The 19167-nt window shown below is 34.5% G+C and overlaps 2 protein-coding genes and 2 non-coding genes across 5 annotated transcripts; 3 read left to right on the top strand and 1 right to left on the bottom strand.

The window, feature by feature from the left end:
* Positions 1 to 3538: 3538 nt before the first annotated feature.
* Positions 3539 to 9511, top strand: LOC128213168 (octopine dehydrogenase-like). The gene is made up of 2 exons (XM_052918719.1): positions 3539 to 3675; positions 7253 to 9511. Exon 2 carries the CDS (start codon positions 7253 to 7255, stop codon positions 8471 to 8473), a length of 1221 nt encoding a protein of 406 aa, XP_052774679.1. The 5' UTR covers positions 3539 to 3675; the 3' UTR covers positions 8474 to 9511.
* A 517-nt stretch (positions 9512 to 10028) lies between these two features.
* Positions 10029 to 17646, top strand: LOC128214961 (profilin-1A-like). 2 transcript variants are annotated; one of them, XM_052921683.1, is made up of 2 exons: positions 10029 to 10175; positions 16943 to 17646. In XM_052921683.1, exons 1-2 carry the CDS (start codon positions 10098 to 10100, stop codon positions 17333 to 17335), a joined length of 471 nt encoding a protein of 156 aa, XP_052777643.1. In that variant the 5' UTR covers positions 10029 to 10097; the 3' UTR covers positions 17336 to 17646. The 2 variants fall into 2 exon arrangements, with proteins under 2 accessions (XP_052777643.1, XP_052777644.1); XM_052921684.1 differs by lacking the exon at positions 10029 to 10175 and adding an exon at positions 12876 to 12984.
* Positions 11248 to 11319, bottom strand: Trnaw-cca (transfer RNA tryptophan (anticodon CCA)). The gene has a single exon. It is a non-coding gene; the product is annotated as a tRNA-Trp (tRNA).
* Positions 17647 to 17849: 203 nt separating the features above from the next.
* On the top strand, positions 17850 to 17921 carry Trnaw-cca (transfer RNA tryptophan (anticodon CCA)). Its single transcript has one exon. It is a non-coding gene; the product is annotated as a tRNA-Trp (tRNA).
* Positions 17922 to 19167: the final 1246 nt, after the last annotated feature.

Below are 19167 nucleotides of genomic sequence, written 5' to 3'. Positions count from 1 at the left end.
AACGATGAAGTCCGCACAACAACAAATCGTTGCGTTGACTTCGGATTCTAACGTAAACTTGAATGAAGGATGGTTCAACTTTGATACAATCATGATATTTATTTGCAATGGTTTAAAGCGTGTAAAACAAAAAAAGTTTCAAAAACAAGTTTCGGTTTTCGTAAAATAATGGATAAAACTGTTTTTCATTTCATTTGAAACTGTCACAACAAAAACACTGTTCGTGAAACCAATATAAAACCAAAACCAGTTTATTACCAACAAAAAATGCCATTAGAGTCTTTTGGAACGAAAGTTTTCCACTCCGATAAGTATAATCTTTCTTTGGGTTTTAAGGAAAGGAACATGCATAACAAATTAAAACACTTGTCTTTCAATATACAAAGTAATCGTTTCTTCGATTCATTATAGTTCATTTGCTGGTCATGACGAATGTTACTACCACGTTTGATGTCCCTTGGCCAAAGCGTTCTTCAAAATTTGATCGAAAACCGATTTTCAGCTTAAGGTCCCACCAACTTGACCTTTGATCCACTGACCTCAAAATTAATTTGGTTCATCTGCAGGTCATGACCAATTTTACTACCAAGATTGAGGTCCCTGAGCCAAAGCATTCTTCAGATATTGAAAAAAGCTAGAAGCAGAAGAAGTAGTATATCAAGTCAACTATACTGAGGTGGGTAACTCGTACGATAAACACAACACAAAGACTTACCTCTCTCTCTCTATGCGTATTCTACAGCAGTAATTCAATGATAGTCTTCATAGAGGTTCTAAGCCATTAAATTTATAACGAGTATATAACTGAATGGATATCATTTAAATGATCACGCGTATGTAATTTTAAAAGTGTAGATCTATATTAATTTGATGTTATTAAACCGTGCGCCAACCCACTCATTTGATATGATTTATGTACGACGTTTCTTTATTTCTGTATTTCATTGAACTAAATAGATTATATTTTTTGAACTTATCAAACTCTCAGAATAATATACTGGTTTCGACTAAAACGGATAATTTATGTTAATTGATATATTTTATGCTACATTTTTAACGTATGTTATTGTACAACAGCAAGGAAACAAGTGGTATTCAGATTCACATACAGTTTTTATTACAAAGTGAATGATATAGAGGATATTTGTTGAATTCAGTGTTAGATCGTATTTTATTTCACGAGTGGTCACAGAAAAAATATTTTCACGAGTGGCGGACTCCACACACTTTGACCAGCCCAATTGCGTTCATACCCCGATAATGACAACAAGCCCGCAATTCATTCCTTAAATAAAATGTTTTACTCTTTGATATCATAACGGTAAAAAAAATACCAAAATGTAAAAAAAAATCGAGTCGGATGCCGGGTTCGAACCGGGGTCGCCAAAATTGCAGTCCAGTGTTGTATTCACTGTGCTACGAAGGCTTATTCTAAATGGATGGAATATTTAAGCTATATGCCTAACTTGGTAATATCACGTAATAACATCGACTAGCCAATCACGCATAAGGAATGAATTCTACTAGGTAGACATACCTAGTATAAAAAAAATAATGAAAAAAGTCGAAAAAAACTGCGAAAAATAAATTAATTGTAAACTATGTGGTACTTCAGTTAGTAAATTTCAATGCATTGTACACATCGATACCAAGTATATGTCAGTTTTCGACAATTTTCTCTTTTTTCCGCTATTTCATCATACGGAGTACAGCCCCTTTAACAGTAAACACACTTATAAAACAATGAAATGAGAGCGATAACTCCTATCAACTGGAAAACTCAGGGCAGTTCTAGGTTTAACCTCATTGGAACTAGTTTGCATGGTAATTATATAATTAGGATACTACCGTGGAGGAAACTGAGATATACAATACATAATTAATTTAATTAATTTTCTCCCTAATGACTGTTCTAGCAGTGAAATCAGCTAAAAAGACGAATATACCCAGTGGCATTGTATGTTAGATGGAAAAACTACATTAATTCATCCTGTATATCATAACCCATTAATATAGACCTCAGATTTTGCAAACATATATTGACGTCAATATTTCAACTTCTTCGTAAGCTGGGTCATTTTACTCTGCATTGCTATTTATTTTTGTGCAAGTTCAATAAATATTCCCCCTTGTGTATGTAAGGGTTATGTTTAATTAACATTTTAATTATTTCTATTTACATTCAACATTGCTACGAATAATTGGTCAAATATGTAAATAATTTGTTTAAGCTACAATCAGAATAGAACCACTATTATCAACACTACAACTGTTCTCAAATTGTCTTGAAATTGAAGTTGGTAGGCATAATATAAAAACACACAAGAACAGGTGTGTGGTAGAATCTGAATGCCACATTTTCCTATGCTGTCCGTTTAACTATACTATTTGACCTTTCCAACTCTAGAATGCACAGAATCAATTAGTTTTGATAACATCATTAAAATTAAAACCTTTTGAGATATTTGAATGGAAGGTGGTGGTTGTGGTGGGTGGTGGTGTGTGCCATGCTTTCATTCATATAAATTATTTTGTATATCAGATAGAACGAATCATCGCTCAAGCCGTTCAGTCCTATGAGTGCTTTGATTTATATCTTGCAACGTATGATGAGGCGGATATATTTCGTTCAGATGTACAATAAATCTCGGACTGTCCGGTGGATCTTGGGTATAAGTAACAGTTTCAGTCTTATTCGTTTTATAATTATATATACTTGATACTGACAAGCCTGCTTTATAAAACATATGCCCTCATCTCCATCTCACCCATCTCATATATCTATCTCCCTTCCATCAGTCAGTGATGGGGAATCAGCAAACGAACGTTAATTAGACAGTTAATTCACCTGGTGTGCAAGTGGAATCGGTATTGTTCCTGGGTTCGTGATGAATACAGGTAGTGTGTAGTAACGCTCATTAGGCCAACTACTGAAAGTAAACAAACATTGTTTCCAAACATCGCCTTGGTGAATAGTAAAGTAACATACCACATGTTTTCATACCTTCAATATATATAAATGTATACTTTAGTTTTGTACACTGTAGTTATACTTTCCTCACCCTTAATTTGATGTATTGTATTGTAATATTAACTTAAATTAAGTTAAAAATTCTTAATTATAAAACTTGATATTTGGATACCCATTGACTATGAAATATCACATATATGTCGTGCTGCTTGTAAATTCTTATCTCTACATTAACTCTCAATTAATAATATCACCGCTTTATGTTAAGTGTATCTAACGAGTGGGAATTTATCAGAAAAGAAGGTGAAATAATACATTAAATCAAAACCAGAGGACAATTGGAAATTAATCCCAAAAGGAGACAAATGCATTATTATTCTATCAAAGATTTGCTTCTATTTTTTGTCAAATTTCAAAGGGATGAAAACCACAGCCTACATTCCAGGCGAGAAATGCCTAATACTATGAGCCAGAATGAGATTCACCAAAACTTCCAGGTACAAGCCGCTCGCACGCCTACACTGATGTAACGTGACACCACACAGCAAGCACGCGCTGCCTTTCCTTTTTCAGGGGAACTACTTCCAGCGTTATACAAGCGGATGGATATGACTTGACATTGACATTGTTAACTTCTAGAACTTATTTACGGACATGTGTATATTTCAAAAGTGAAAAGGATATATTAGCAACGTTACATAAAGGTAAGTCTTTGTAATGACTCGTGTGTTTTAGAAACATGAATATTGAATGTAAATACCTTATGAGCAATTTGTAAGAACTTGTAAAGAATTATGACTTAAAAATAAGGGAAAACATGGCAGACAAAAAAATGCCCGTACACTCTTTCGTGCGCAATTACCTTTTTACCCATTGATTTCCTGTTGTACTGCGATGTATGTATTTGTTTTCAACCAATAACTTAAGGATTATATTTTAAAGCTGCACTATCACAGATCGACCGTTTTGACAACTTCATTTTTGTCTTGGAATGAGCCAAAGTTTGCGTAAATGTCTGTGATATAAGACTTCTGAAAAACGATAAAAATGCGGTTTTTCATACTTGACTTCAATTATTGATGTTTTATGGCTAAAAGCTTTACTAGCGCTTTTAGAAAAATCATTTTTTCCGCAGTTTTCCTATGAATTCAGATATGTTATAGTGTGCGTTATGTAGTAGTACTGAATTGAAGACATTGATGTCCAGATCAGCTTATTCAGACACAAAAAACTGTCATTCTGTATGAGTTCAGCTCTATTGTTACATATTGTTATTTCTGTTTTATTTTGAAGTGTTGGAGAAGTGCTGTTTAATAAAGTACAAACAATTTATTCATAATACATTATATATATGTATGGATATACATCGATTCGTTATGTATTGTCCGATTGATAATATGCAGAGCCCATATTTTATCTGCGTGTTTGGTTGATTCACCCATGCTTTACGGGTATACCTTAACACTCTTAAGCAGCGTTAGGTTTACGACTCAGATATCTTACTGAAACGGGACCAAGCCGTACATTTCCTGTATTATCGCCTTTGTTTATTACGTCATGTTATCTCATGTTATGGTGTAATACAAAATACTCCTACTATAGCATGTTTCATACTCGTAGTGTATTCTGTTACCAATCAATTATAGCAGGGACGTAGCTAGGCCTAAAGACACTTGTAGGCCCGGTGGTTCTACATGTAGGTGACAACCATTTTATATGCACATTACACAAACTTAAATATATATGCAATGATTACAATAAAATCAAGCAATACACCCAGCACATAATTTAAATAAACACCAAACTTTTTGGGGGTTATTAACATTTTATCATTTTTCAAAAAAGTTGTAGACCCAGGCCTACAAGGCCTATATGTAGCTACGACACTATATAGCACACATATTCTTTTTACCTGGCTTTGTTCCTGACATACAGAGTGTATTCATTTTGGAAAATGGAAACTGCTGCATTGGTAGTTAGACGCAGACACTCATTCATAAAATGCCAGGTTTCTTTGTTGCAAGTACCAGTATAATTTATTTGAAGTGACACTTTAATTCTAAGACCTACGTCTGCTGACTTCTAGTTATAACATATCAATTATATGCCTTTAAAACAACATTATACAATCAATGCGCTTAAAGCGTTGGAAGGTTTTCAGCTGTTTACGTTTGGTGTGTATAGTCTTGTAATTGTAAAACAAGATAATATAAACATTTAAAGATAGTATATGCATGCTCATGAGGTCCTTCGCAAATATGTTTATGCTTATACTCAATAAAATCAAAACCATGGAGTATCAGGCACTTGAAATTATTGTTTAATATGTGTAATACCTAAAACAGTACTAAAGTATGGAGTAATACTAAATTGCACATGAAACCTTATGTGGAGCTTTGGTTTCATAAACAATGTACTACCCTGGATAAAGCATTTAGGCATTAGTAATATATACTCTACATTTCAAACATTACTGAATCGTTTTTAATTTACAAACCTATGTCAGTCGTTTACAATATGAACATATTGATATCAGTGGTTTATAGATCTGCATATGCAACATGATCAAGACTATGGGCTGAAATTACTGAGACAAACTGATAAATCTTCACAAACTTCCGTTCCATTTGGCATTACATGACTTTACTCACAAGTTGTAGCAGACCGAAAGCCTGTCTTCCGCTTTAGGCGCTTTGATTTTAATTGGTAAAGCGTATAGAATGCAATAAGTAATGGTAAAAAGATTAGTATGTTAGTACGCAATTAAATGGTTTAATGCAGTTATGTTAAAATTGTCTTAATTTAAAATTTATGAATAACAATCACCATAGAACTGATTATAGGATAAATTAAATATTATTTTTTAATTGAAAACATTGGTTTGATATCTTACGTCAAATGAGCATTTAATTACGCCTTCAATACGATCAAGATTCCATTTTTAACCCATAGTGTCTAGTTTTCCGGCCGCGGTCAAAATGAAGGCACATATATATTTATGTATTTATTTTGATTCAGTACGCGTTCATTTTGAAACTCTGCGTATTCTGTGTTAATTTTTATTATGCGTTTTGTAACTCGTTGATATATATCAACGTATTATGAATACTCATAACAGCGCTGCCTTTAGCAAGGTACTTAATATGCAGAACGCAGCTCCGTAGCTAGCTAATAAGAGCAGATTGGTAATGGTCATTAGGTCGTTGACCACCGCAGTTCTAACAGCGCTTGGGTTGATTTGCACGTGCTCGCATTAATTCGTCAAATGTTAAAATGTTATGTCGATCTTCCGATGGTAGATTCCGATTTACGGTTATAAAGGTCTACAGGTATAGCGGCATACAGCCTGAAAACTTAGAAAATTCTTACTTACATGTGAAGTTGATATTCAGACTATATATAGATATTGTTTCCAGAGCCGTATTTGTTTTTAATATTTGATTAAATAAAGTAACATTGGTAAAAAGCTGACCAAAAGCTTCAACGAAAGGCATGTTTCATACCACTTAAAGGGGCTGCTTCACGTATGATAAAATAGCGGGGAAAAAATTGTCGAAAACTGACTTAAACTTGGCATCTATATGTACAATGCATTGAAACTTACTAACTGAAGTACCACATAGTTTACAATTTATTCAAGTTTAGCAGTTATTTCTTTTTTTTCCATTAAAAAAGATTACTGGGTATGTCTACCAGGTAGAATACATTCCTTATGCGTGATTGTCTAGTCGGTGTTATCACGTGATATTACCGAGGTAGGTGTATAGCTTAATTATGTCACCCGATTAGAATAAGCCTTTGTAGCGCAGTGAGTAAGACGCTGAGTTACATTTTTGGCGAAGCGTGTTCGAACCCGGTCTCCGACACAAATTTTTTTTTACATTTTGGTACATTTTTTTTACAGTTATGATATCAAAGCGTAACACATTCTATTAGATAATTGTCCCGAGATTCGTTACAGAAAAAAACTTTTTTGGTGCCAATCTGTGACACAGTCCCTTTAAAACAGATCTTTTTTCTTGTTTGCTTAAGCTTTATAAGTCGACCTTTTCTATCACATTTTCATTATTTTCTAAAATGCACATTTTGATGAGAATATTCAAGAACTTACTTACTTTATCTGTTAAGTAGGTTATACAGTTTGATGTTGAAAGTTTGCATTTAGTATATGAGTTTAGATTAATAGTAGGAAGACAAGTCTCTCACAAAGTCCTTATTAACACTTCACTCATATCCAAAACTGCAATTTTATATACTTTCAAGAAGTCATTCTCGTTACAGATGGCGAAGCCCCTCAAGGTTTGTGTCTGCGGCGGTGGGAAGAGCGCACATGTCATAACTGCACTGGCCGCCTCCAATCCAGATATGGAGGTTTCGGTACTTACCATGTACAAAGACGAGGCGGAGATGTGGACAAAGGCCATCGAGAAAGATGACATGGTCCTCACCATTCATGGTTCGAACGGGGTCTCAAGAGACGTCAAGGCTAAGCCAGCTCAGATATCAAAGGAAGCTAAAGACGTGGTTCCGGGTAGTGATATGGTACTATTTACCGTCGCTGCTTTCGCGCATGAAGAATACATGAAAGCGATTGCTGGACTCATTGACAAGAAAACCGTACTTATAGGATTCCCGGGACAAGCCGGCTTTGAGTATCTTTGTAAAAGTTACCTAAGTGGTGAGTTACGGGAGCAAGTTACTGTTATGTCTTTTGAGATGTCGCCTTGGGTTTGTGAGGTCACCGAATACGGAAAGAAAGTTGAGGTGACGAGAACGTCAAAGTCTCTGGATGGATCTATTTTAAGGGGCAAGGCCATCCCAAGGAAACCCGCGCTGATGAGTCTTCAAATGGTCGTCGGTAACGTTCCAATGTTGAAACAAGTTCGCCACTTCCTAGAGGTACTTTTTACGTCCTACTCTTTTATGCATCCAGCGATTATGTACGGTAGATGGAAGGACTGGGATGGGAAGTACATGGATACAGAGCCTTTGTTTTATGAGGGAGTGAACGAGTCTACGGCTGATCTTATTGAGAGTTGCAGCAAGGAATATCAAAGTGTTGCCCATGCTATAACTGGTCAAAAACCAGAGATAGACCTAACTGAACTTCCAGATATCATTAACTGGATACTAAAATTCTACGAGGGAGAAATAGAAGACGGTTCAAGTCTTCTGAAAGCGATTACGACGAACAGCGTATACAAAGGTGTTAAACACATCATGCAGAAGGACAGATCGAAGTTCAAGCCGGATTTAACATGCAGATACCTGTCAGAGGACATTCCGTGTGGCATGTTGGTAGTTAAAGGTATTGCTGAAATTCTCGGAGTAGAGACTCCTTCATGCGACATGCTGATCGGTTGGGGACAGGAAAAATTAAAAAAGAATTACCTTGTTGATGGCAAAGTGACTGGTGAGCATGTAAAGGAAACAAGAGCCCCGCAAAGATTTGGCTTTACTTCACTTGAAGAAATTCTCTCCGGAAAGAAATCCGAGTGTTAACGATATTAAAAAACAATACATATGCATTATGTGTAAGAAGTTGACAGACCAATCAAGTGTTAACATTCCCAGATTATATCGATAAAAATGATCCAGTAAAAAAGACTGGAAAATGTAAATTCCCTTGAAATTGCGCTGGATTTACGATTACATTGTTCAAGGTATCCGATGAACCAGTTTACGGTTTTTAATTGCCCTGGGACGCTTCTTTATCTTGGAATCATTTGGAAGATTATGTAAAAGTCATACCGAAACAAATATTTCAAACAAGATTTTCGGCCTTAAAATCTTGCAAAATTGGTAATTTCATGTCCCCTTTCAGTTGAAATAAAAAAGCCAACTGCAATAACTAAATCTAGATTGTGTGTCCAATCATTCGGGTTAGATATTACTCATCAAAACTATCAATTTTAAGATGGTAACTTTATACCAGGTATGCTTTATTCCGTTTTTGTGGTAAATGCGTTACAATAAAAATATCGTCGGGGCATTTAAAGCATATATTCTGCCCGTAAGCAGCGCAAGTTTTACAACTAAGATATCCTATTGAAATGTAGCCCTGGCATCCACATTTATTTTCCCGGCCAATGATAAAACGACAATATCGTACATAGGATACCTTGATATTTCTCGTATCTAGCTATTATTGCACCATTGTTGGTACATGTAAAAGAGAACATTAATAGCGACATTAATGGCATGTCATCTCTTGTCAGATATTTAAACACATGGTAACAATCATAAGTTGATGTAGGTAAGGTCTTCGTTAACACCGGGAGCAAGTAACATGTTTAGTAATAGCTTTGTCATGTCGCAAGCTAACGCTTCTATTGCTGTTTGTAATTTTGCTCATGATGCGGTGTGGTAATAATCAGCAATAAAACAGTACATGAAATGATTTGAAAGTAACCCTGATTTCGTATTCTAAATACACGTTTGCCTTTTTCATTTGCACCCTGATGTTTTCATGCCTGTTATTGTTGTTTGAGTGAAATGTTTTAATGTTTTCTAATAAACACTATTAAAATAAAGTTATGTTTGGGAGCGGAGTGAAAGATCTTTTATAAAAAGGGAATAGGTATTTGAATAGAATACCTGCAAACAAACAGTATCCGATTGAACAATAAAATATAACCTTACGATATTTGAAACAGATTTTAATGCTCGCATACGTGAAGAAAGCGATTAATTATTTCAGTCCGCTGTCGGTATTGTATAATGAAAGGAAAATCTTTAATGTTTCCTAAGGCATATTTACCTATTATTAAATCGGCCTTACTTCATTGATGTCTTTCGTTTACATCACTATAAAAATTGTTTATATGTTTCATATGCGTTCTTTGTAGTTCTTAAGGAATCAGATTCTTTCTGATAATTATTTAAACTAGAACGATTAGAAAACATCTTTAAGTCTTTAAATCTACAAAATCAAATACGAAAGAGTATGTTGAATCATTGGATATAAGGGCTAATAAGAGTTTGCGATAAATCTACGAAAGAAACGTATTGTTAAAAAAACAGGTTTTAGTTAAGTTCAGTTCGGTATGTGAATGCATCACGTGTTTAAAGAATGAAGTGAAAACTAATGAGAAGGATTATTGTAACTGATTAATAACTGAAGACGATGATGATGATGATGATGATGGATATGAGGAAGATTGAGCCCATTTTGGAAGTTCAAAAACATGAGGAGGAAAGAATTGTAAGTATTGAATTTCCTTAAAAATACAGTTTTAATACAATTATCTAGTCAGTACAATATATATGCAAAAAGCTACAGAAACCTGCTCAGTAGCAAAAAGAATGTAATACGTTTATGTGCTGTGAAACGGCAATCGGGTCTAACAAGGTCCGCGTTGAGCGCGTTATTCTAGTTGGGGTGTTTATTACATTTCGCAAATTATAAATTGTCACAGAAGCTATGGACCAGATAGTGAAACGCTTGTTGAGGTGTTATTCCAATACAAGAGAAAGGCATACTTGCTGATGCATAAGCACAATACAAGAACAAATTGTACATAATTATTTATTTTAAAAAAGAGTCTTAAAGTCAAAAGATACTCTTTTTTTCATTTGTTTTCAAGCAGTTTATATTTTAATTGTATGACATTTAAACCTTAGCTTGATAATTTAGACGGTTTAGGGGGAAAACAAGCCATTGGTTACAACTTTTAAATATATTTTTTTTAATATTGGGTTAAGCCTGTTTGTCATTGTAACTGTTAATGTTACACTTGACCGTGAGTTATCCTTACAACAGTGATAATATAATTCTAAAATATTAAAGAATTGCTAAAACCTAAGGTACGTTAATACTTTCATGAAAATCCATATATTAACGTTGTCAGCATTAAACTCTATTATGTTATACAAGTTCTAGACGATCGATATTTTTTACTTGTTTTTGATTATAACTTTTACCTTTAACAAAACCCATACCCAATCCTTTGTGGAATTATATTCAATTATTTGTTTTTAACATTTACTCTTATAGACTTCTATAGAAGAAAAATAAAGGAAACATACTCATTGTTTATGTCCATTTCCACTCATTGGCACTACATCGGAAGACGCATTGGAGCATGTTCAACACATAACAAAATGTTATGGCACCAATGAGTCATTGGACAATAAATCTATGGTTAGTAAGGTCTGTTCAATCTATTAATAAAGGACTACCGGGATTGTTCAAAATAAACAAATATCCCTATTAAGATTAAGACAACGCATTGCTTGTATGTATCTGCTTGCATGTAAACATTACAATAAAAGTGTGACCCCGACGTGATTCGAACACGCAACCTTCTGATCTGGAGTCAGACGCGCTACCGTTGCGCCACGGAGTCGATGTGTTCAGATATAATATAAATGTATATAATGTGCATATAGATAGCTTTAGACAAGGCAATCGTAGACACTATATGGCCAAAATTGCCAGAAGATGGTCAATATAAAAGCCAGACCACTAAATCTTCCCGAATAATATGAATATACAGAATTATTGAGTACTTGCTACGTATGTGTAACGGAGTTGAGCAAATTTAATAAATGTTTATTTCCACTTTGTGATTTTGTCATGAAATAATTAACAGAAAACAAACAATATTCACTAGGTGTTTTGTTTAAATAAGAATACAGAATAGCGATCATCATAAGAATAAGCAGCAACTGCAGCAACTGCAGCAGCTGCAGCAGCACCAACATAAATCACAAAATAACCCTAACGTACGCTTTAAAATTGCAGTAGCACCACTTTGATCTTGTTAATAGAAAAATAGAAAAAAAGTTTAAACTGAATATATTTCACATATGAAACTAAATTTATTTAGTAATAGTTGACACAATTTTACCAAGCTTGGTTATAGGAAAAGTCATTGGATATTTTTAATGGGATTGCGTTTGGTCGCGGTAAAGTTCGTTGCTTCTAAACATATATATTCGAATATACATGAGTTAACATGTAAAGCAGCCCTGCTGGGTTATTTCTTACTTCTACCATAAGTCTAGTCTAATAACTATTTATAAAATACTAAACATATTCTGTATATATTCGGGTCTGGTACAGAAGCGTTATTTATTTCAGAAATAACCAATTAATTTGGGAGGGGGAGGGGCGGTGTTTAACCGAACTGAAATCCATTGTGATTGATGGAAGTTTTTTTTCTTTGTGTGCACCATTTGTCTTACAGTTGAGTCGAAGGGATAAAAGGACAGAACGCAATAAGAATTCTGAGAACTTTCATTTGGGGGTATGATGGTGAGGGAGTTATATGTTATTGCTGCTCATATACTCTATGGTATGGGACAAATGATTGAGAAAGGTAAAATAAAAATTCTCGTAGATCATACCCCAACCATCCTATCAAACATGTTCTTCACCCAGTTGAAATTACGTATTACTATTGAAATGAAAAAATAATATTGCTCGCCAAAACAATGTAACTTGCTATAAGTCATTAGGAGTTTTCATTTTTTCTGTAGTTATATTTTCTTCAAATGATTGAATGGCTTAATTTTCACATTTTTATTTTTACTTTTTTTTGTCACCTATTTTTCATTTACCGTACTAAGTTGACTTGTTCACGTTATACTGCTTATAATTCAATGCAACTAATCGGCAAAAAGATCATCACGAGATAAAAATAATAGTTCATCGATCATGTATTTAAGCCTTGTCCTAGATGAAATAGTTTAATCGTCACTGTTATTAACGATTGATCTGCTAATGAAATACGTTAGGCGTATATAGTAATGTGGTAGGTCGATGTATTTTTAAACAGGTATAATCATTCTTCCAGCAATTCAGCAATAACTTATAATTTTGAAAAGTATCAAACTTCAGTGTGATATATAAAATCGGGAATATGATAAAAACTTGATGACCATATTATGTTTTGGAAATAAAGTGTGCACAAAAATATTTAAATACTAGACTTAATCTCGTGACACGTTCATAGCGGATAATGGCAATTCCAACGCGGTATGGAACAATTTATGCCCAGGAAGTCCAGGTATGGCGTTCTCATGCATTACTCAAATTTCTTCATGAAAGTGAATTATCCGTAAATTTCCTGTATTTTTAAATTGAATAAATTTGATAGTATAAATCAAAGAAAATGTTTTAATCTTTCTTTTATTGTGTTAGTATGTTTGCTAATTCCTGAGAGTTTACTTGAAAACATCTGCCATTATATGTGTGTTAACAGGACAATGGTGGATCTGTTATTTCCCGAAATGTCCAACTTCCCAACAATAATTGCTAAGTATAATTGCCACAAGATATGTTTTAAACAATGTTCTTTTTTAAATTTAAATTCGTTTAGCTGTTTCGATGAACTGTTTATAGATTTTTTACTAACGACTTCATCAATATTTTTTTAATTAATAGTATATCACGCAATATATGTCTGACTTCTACCCGTGCAAATGAACATTACCTAAACCTTTTGCATTGATTTACTTCTATAGATGTTAATTGGAATGACTTTTTAATTGATAGAAGATACAACACGATAAGTAGTAGTGCATGTGATAGATATTCCGTTGTCCTTGGAAACAGAGTTATTGCCTTTGGAGTTGCCGTTTAATACCCGGTATATATATATATATATATATATATATATATAGGATGACAAAAACTAGTTTATAGTTCATGAAGTATCTAATAAATTAGTATGAGTGACAAGTACGCTGAATAGAAGTACAATATACATTTACAAATGACCGTAATTACTTCCAGTGAAGGTAGTCTGTCTTCTGAATTATCATATTTACACATTGGGTGATCAATTTAGACTCAAACTAGTTTAACAGTGTTTCATGGTAGCAGTGACGTAAATGAAGAGTACGTCATGGTGTAATATTCTAAAATAGTTTCTATTTTTTAATCTGCGGCAATGAAATTTTGATACTGTGTATATGTTTGCCAATAATTTTGCTATTGACCTCTGATGACATTTACCATTACCGTTTGACCTATTTTCTTAGTTCTTAGGGTACAACATTGAAATTGACAGTACAGTTATGCAACTCCCCTATAATGACAATGTGACATTTCGGCTTTCTTTCTTATTTGTATTAATGCTATGTAGAAATAAATTGTTCACAGAATACAGTGAACTTATATCATCGTTTTCCTTCGATAACATTGGCAGTGACCTTTTGACTTTCATTTTTTATGATAATGCGTTTGAATTTTGCGGTGACCGTTTGACCTACTTTCTTCTTTTGACGCAACGGAAATGAGAAGCAATTATTTTCAGACCGTTTCTACTAGTAAAAAGCCATTACCATAGCCATAGCAATTATGGCCAGTTTTATACAATGTGTATAGTCCAGTCTTGACGGTCTTGTGAAATAGTGTGTTATAGTTATAAAGTAGGGATGCAAACGAATATTCGAATATTCGAATATTCGATCAAACGTTTGGTATTCGAATGTCAAAATCGGTATTCGAATATTCGGAAAAAGAGTAATGATACTAATTCTCAATAAAGAAAGTTTGTTTGTTTTGTTTTTACAACGACTGGCCCCTAATGCCAGAGGTGTGAATGTGATGACAATACACTAAACACGTGTCATATGTCATTAAGGGACATATCGTCGGGTACTGTAAAAAGTCCCCTTACTTTTACAATAACTGTCTAGGAATTGGCATTAACGTTTAAACACCAATGTTTTGTCCTGGCTGCAAATTAAGCTGGGCAACATAGCTCAAATCGCCGTGACGATATGAATGCCATGTGCTACAGTAATGTTGTTACATATATGTGCTTTAAATTGTATTCCATGTTTCGATACAACGTTCGCGCTTTAAAATGTAAATGTATAGTATAGCGTTTTATGATATATTTCCTCCATTGTTGAACACTGGATGAGTCAAATCCAGATACGTTTTCGTTTTATTTTTTTACTAGTTCCCGAGTTGGTTTGGGTTTTCCATAGTTACATTTAGTCAATTTAATTAAAGATCAATCACAGAACGAGGCTGCTTGTCCTATGGAAAGACCCTCTGTTGGCGCAAAACGCTATTTGACTAGGACTCCAGCTAATTTCACATTGTTTACACATATAAAGGCAGCGGAATTGAAATTATTTGATTGTGTTGTTTGTCTGTTTATAAGGTATTCTTTTTTCTTCCTGAAAATTGCGAATTTCAAAGGCATATTTGGAGAAAATCGGGGTCCGCCGCTACGACAAATACGGTCAAATTGCCCCGGCTATTACATAAGCGAATAATAATAGTAGTTTACTACATCTTCCAAAATATTGATTTCGGTAAACGAATATTCGAATATTCGATCGAAAGAATTACCGAATATTCGAATATCAATTTTGCCATTCGTTTGCATCCCTAAAGCAATACCTAATTTCAGCTAAACAGGATCATACATACCATTTTGTTTATCTTCGACTTAATTTTAGTAAATATATAACAATATTAATAAAACAGAGTTGCGTGGTTATTCATTTATTACTACTGTGATAAGTCTAGTCTGATAAATCTTTACAAAATACTAAACATAGTATGTGTATATTAGGTCTGGTATAGAAGCGTCATTAATAACAAAAGTAACCAAATAAATGTGTTGGTTTTTTTCCACCGACCTAAAACAATTAGTATTCGATGGAAGTTTTCTCTAGTGGTTGCCATTTGTCTTACAGTTAAGTCGAAGGGATAAAGGGGCATAGTTTTCAGAAATCTGATAACTTTGAGGGTATGGGGGGTTATGGTGAGGGAGTTTAATGTTTAAGATACTCGTATAATCTACGGTATGGAACTAATGGAGAAAGGTAATGTATATTTTCCCGTTGTGCATACCCCAACCATCCTTTCCGACACTTCGCCCAGTTCAACCTACGTAATAATATGTTAATGAAAAGGGATATTGCTTGTCAAAACAACGTAACCGGCTGTAAGTCATGAAGATTTATCATTTAGTTTATAGTTATATCTTCTGTAAACGATTGAACAGCTCATATACCGAATGGAGGTGTCGATTTGTCAATTATCTGATTAGATGCATTCAATTGGGAAGATCTTCCTTCGTACTAAGTAGCGCTTACAAATTTAGTTTAACAAAGATATACTTTACAAACATTGAGATGTAATCGATATAATATTTGGCGCTTCCATCCGTATGTCATCGTATTGCTCATGTACATAATTTAGCCATTTAGCAAAAGCCTCTTCCCCAGTGACGATTTGATAAATACAGTATAGATTTAACAATAGTCTGATGTTCACAAAACCAATGCATTCTTAACTTCCTTAATACTGTTTTTTTTCTTAATACGAGATTCCTTTTAATAAGGTTTATCAAACATTCAAGCGAACTTTTAATGCAATATGATAAATTCAACATAGAAAATCGAAACTTAGTCTAATTAATTCGATAGCTCTCCGATCAAAATATTTGAATATAATATTGCTCGTTTTCTCTTAAAACGCGATCGAATAGTTGACATGATATTGGATGACTGCTATCATATCAAAACATTAGACGATCTTCAACTCTTAATGGATTTGATATTTACCAATTATTTGTATACGTGTATATTGATCACGACCTGGCATCATTGATAGAAACATGTAAAATATGAAAAACAAAAAAGTGGCCTATGTTTTGTGTGGCATGTTTGCTAGATGATTGAGCGAAAGGTTCAATGACAGAAAAGTTGACAATACAACAATCGAAGAGGATAATTGCAAACCTAATATTGCACTGGCAAAGTACTCCGTAAACGCATTGTAGTATGACAGTAGAGAAGTGGACTTACATTGCATTGTGTTTCATATAGTGCGATAATTAGAACATGGATTGTTTAAATAACACAGGAACTCATTTTCACCGTTGAGCGGTGCCAACCTACAATACTCAAAATATGGGCTGTTTTATAGTAAACACATTGTATTTGTAAACATTGTACATCTAAATTAAAATGCAGTCTCGTATTGCTTCTTTAAAGATGCCGTCGTCATGGAACGAGTATATATCGCTGGTACTGACGGACAGTGGCTTCGTTACAAACAGCGCAATCTTCGGCACAGACGGGCGGAAGTGGGCCTCGACTCCCGGGTATGGCCTTACCAGTGACGAAATAAAAACTCTTGTGTTTGGTTTTATCGATCCATCAAAACTATGGAAGGACGGTGTTCGGGTCGGAGGACGGACATTCACGTGTACACGTGCGGAGAGTGGTTTGATCGTGGGCCGAGAAAGCACCGAGGGGACGGGATGCGTCGTTTTCCGGTGTAATAAATGTATAGTGATAGCTACGCACGAGGAAGGTGCACACCCAGGCGGGTGTTATAATGTGGTGACTAAATTAGGAGAATATTTAAAGGAGCAAGGTATATAGCGTGTATAATTCAATTATATGTAATGTTATATATATAAAGTATATTGTTTCGTGAACAACGCATAACGATAGAGATTTTTTCTAAAAACAGAGTACAACAAATATTGCAAAGATCGGCTAAAAACAATTTCATTTACAGTACATGAAAATGAGCTTCTACATTAACGTTTTAAGGTGTATTTACTTATGGTAACTCATTCTCGTTGGCACATTATGGCGCGAGAGCGTGGTCTTGTGTTGCAAGGGGAAATTATCAAAGTTGAAGAAAAATAGTCAGTAACTGATGCGACTGAACACCTCAAAATGTTGCATCAAAGTCGTTTGATGTGTACAGCAGAGTTAATACCTCCAAATGTTAAATCAAGTGAAAAATAGAGCATCGTTGATATGTCACAATAATACAATGACACAGTAATGAATGATGGACGAATGATTCGTTTTGCATGTAATTAGATAATTTTTAATTTAGTAAGCATAAAACATAGTATTCCTTGTCGCTCAGCTTGCCAATACCGACTCCGTGGCGCAACGGTAGCGCGTCTGACTCCAGATCAGAAGGTTGCGTGTTCGAATCACGTCGGGGTCATCCTTTTTTGCAATGATCGGAAAGCACAATTATTTTGAAAATAATGAATGTACAACTATGGCTGATATTTAATATTAGATCTAAAAACAATGCAAAACAAAATCGGATTGCGTTATATAGTCTGAACCTATTCAGTGAATGCAGTCGGTGATGCACATTGAGGACACATCACGTGGTTTGTTACGTTACATTTGGTTATTGTAAAATTGGCACTAATATAACAAACTTACAGCGATTTTCTATACGAAAATAACCAAATTTGGCGTCAAAAATCACGTGGTTTATCCAAATTATTGTATGCCCATAAGACTGACTTAAGTTTCAAGGACAAGAGCCGCAATTTCAAGAGTATGTGACATAAAGCAAAAATCAGTATACGGACCTAGTATACCTGTTCCCGCGATAGAGACCATTATTTTACAGAGCCGTACCAGCGACGTTGTGCAGTTCCAATTTTAATAATATTTCAACCCATTTCCTCCTCGCGTGACATTAACCTTTAAGGTACAGGCCTGAGTCTTGTGCGCGACACGCCACCTCACCATAGTGATCCTTTATCGCATTTTTTTTTAAACCCTGTATCGCATAATCAATATACAGCGCGGACAAGGACCATTTCAAAATTAGACCTCTAAGCGTGATCATGACCTTTGAGGCAACGACCTGGGTATGTGCGTGGCATGCCATCTTATCATATTGAACTTTCATGACAAGAAGGATAACACCCCCAATGGCGGGTCAAAAGATCAAGCATATTCGACAAGTTATCGAGATTGAAATAACCATAGAATTGCATGGTATAACCATGGCTTGTTTCGCCTCATGCATATTCATTAAAACATGATTTTGTCAGTCAATTGTCCCACGGTATGTATGAAGTGAAACGGAAAAAGTACTGTGTTTGCCGACGACGTAATAATGTTAATTATAACTAAACATATACAGTTATTTTAAAGTCAGTTGTTATAACATATTACAGATACATATTGACAATGTTTGGATTGCAAAACTATTACGATACCTGTGAAGAATAATTGTCATGAGTATTGGCTCTGCCACTAATAAGTAAATTGAAGATATCAACATTAAACGTTCAATAACTGTCTGATATGTAAACATTGGTTATATGGATATTCAAAAAAACTGATAACCCCTGAGAGTTTTAAGTTCCATTCATCAAATCTATGAACGGCAATATACGTTTACCATATGTATTATGTATGATGGCAGGGACGTTGGACGTACT

The sequence above is a fragment of the Mya arenaria genome, chromosome 13 (assembly GCF_026914265.1).
Source record: "Mya arenaria isolate MELC-2E11 chromosome 13, ASM2691426v1".
Classification (NCBI taxonomy): domain Eukaryota; kingdom Metazoa; phylum Mollusca; class Bivalvia; order Myida; family Myidae; genus Mya; species Mya arenaria.
Note: the sequence above shows the minus strand (reverse complement) of the source record. Positions and strands in the feature narration are given on the sequence as shown.

Excerpts from the sequence above, each read along its gene's own strand:
- LOC128213168 (XM_052918719.1), top strand. The coding sequence starts at position 7,253 with ATGGCGAAGCCCCTCAAGGTTTGTGTCTGCGGCGGTGGGAAGAGCGCA.
- LOC128214961 (XM_052921683.1), top strand. The coding sequence starts at position 10,098 with ATGATGATGATGATGATGATGGATATGAGGAAGATTGAGCCCATTTTG. Across the intron at positions 10,176-16,942 it reads AACATGAGGAGGAAAGAATT|ATGCCGTCGTCATGGAACGA; the intron begins GTAAGTATTGAA and ends GCTTCTTTAAAG.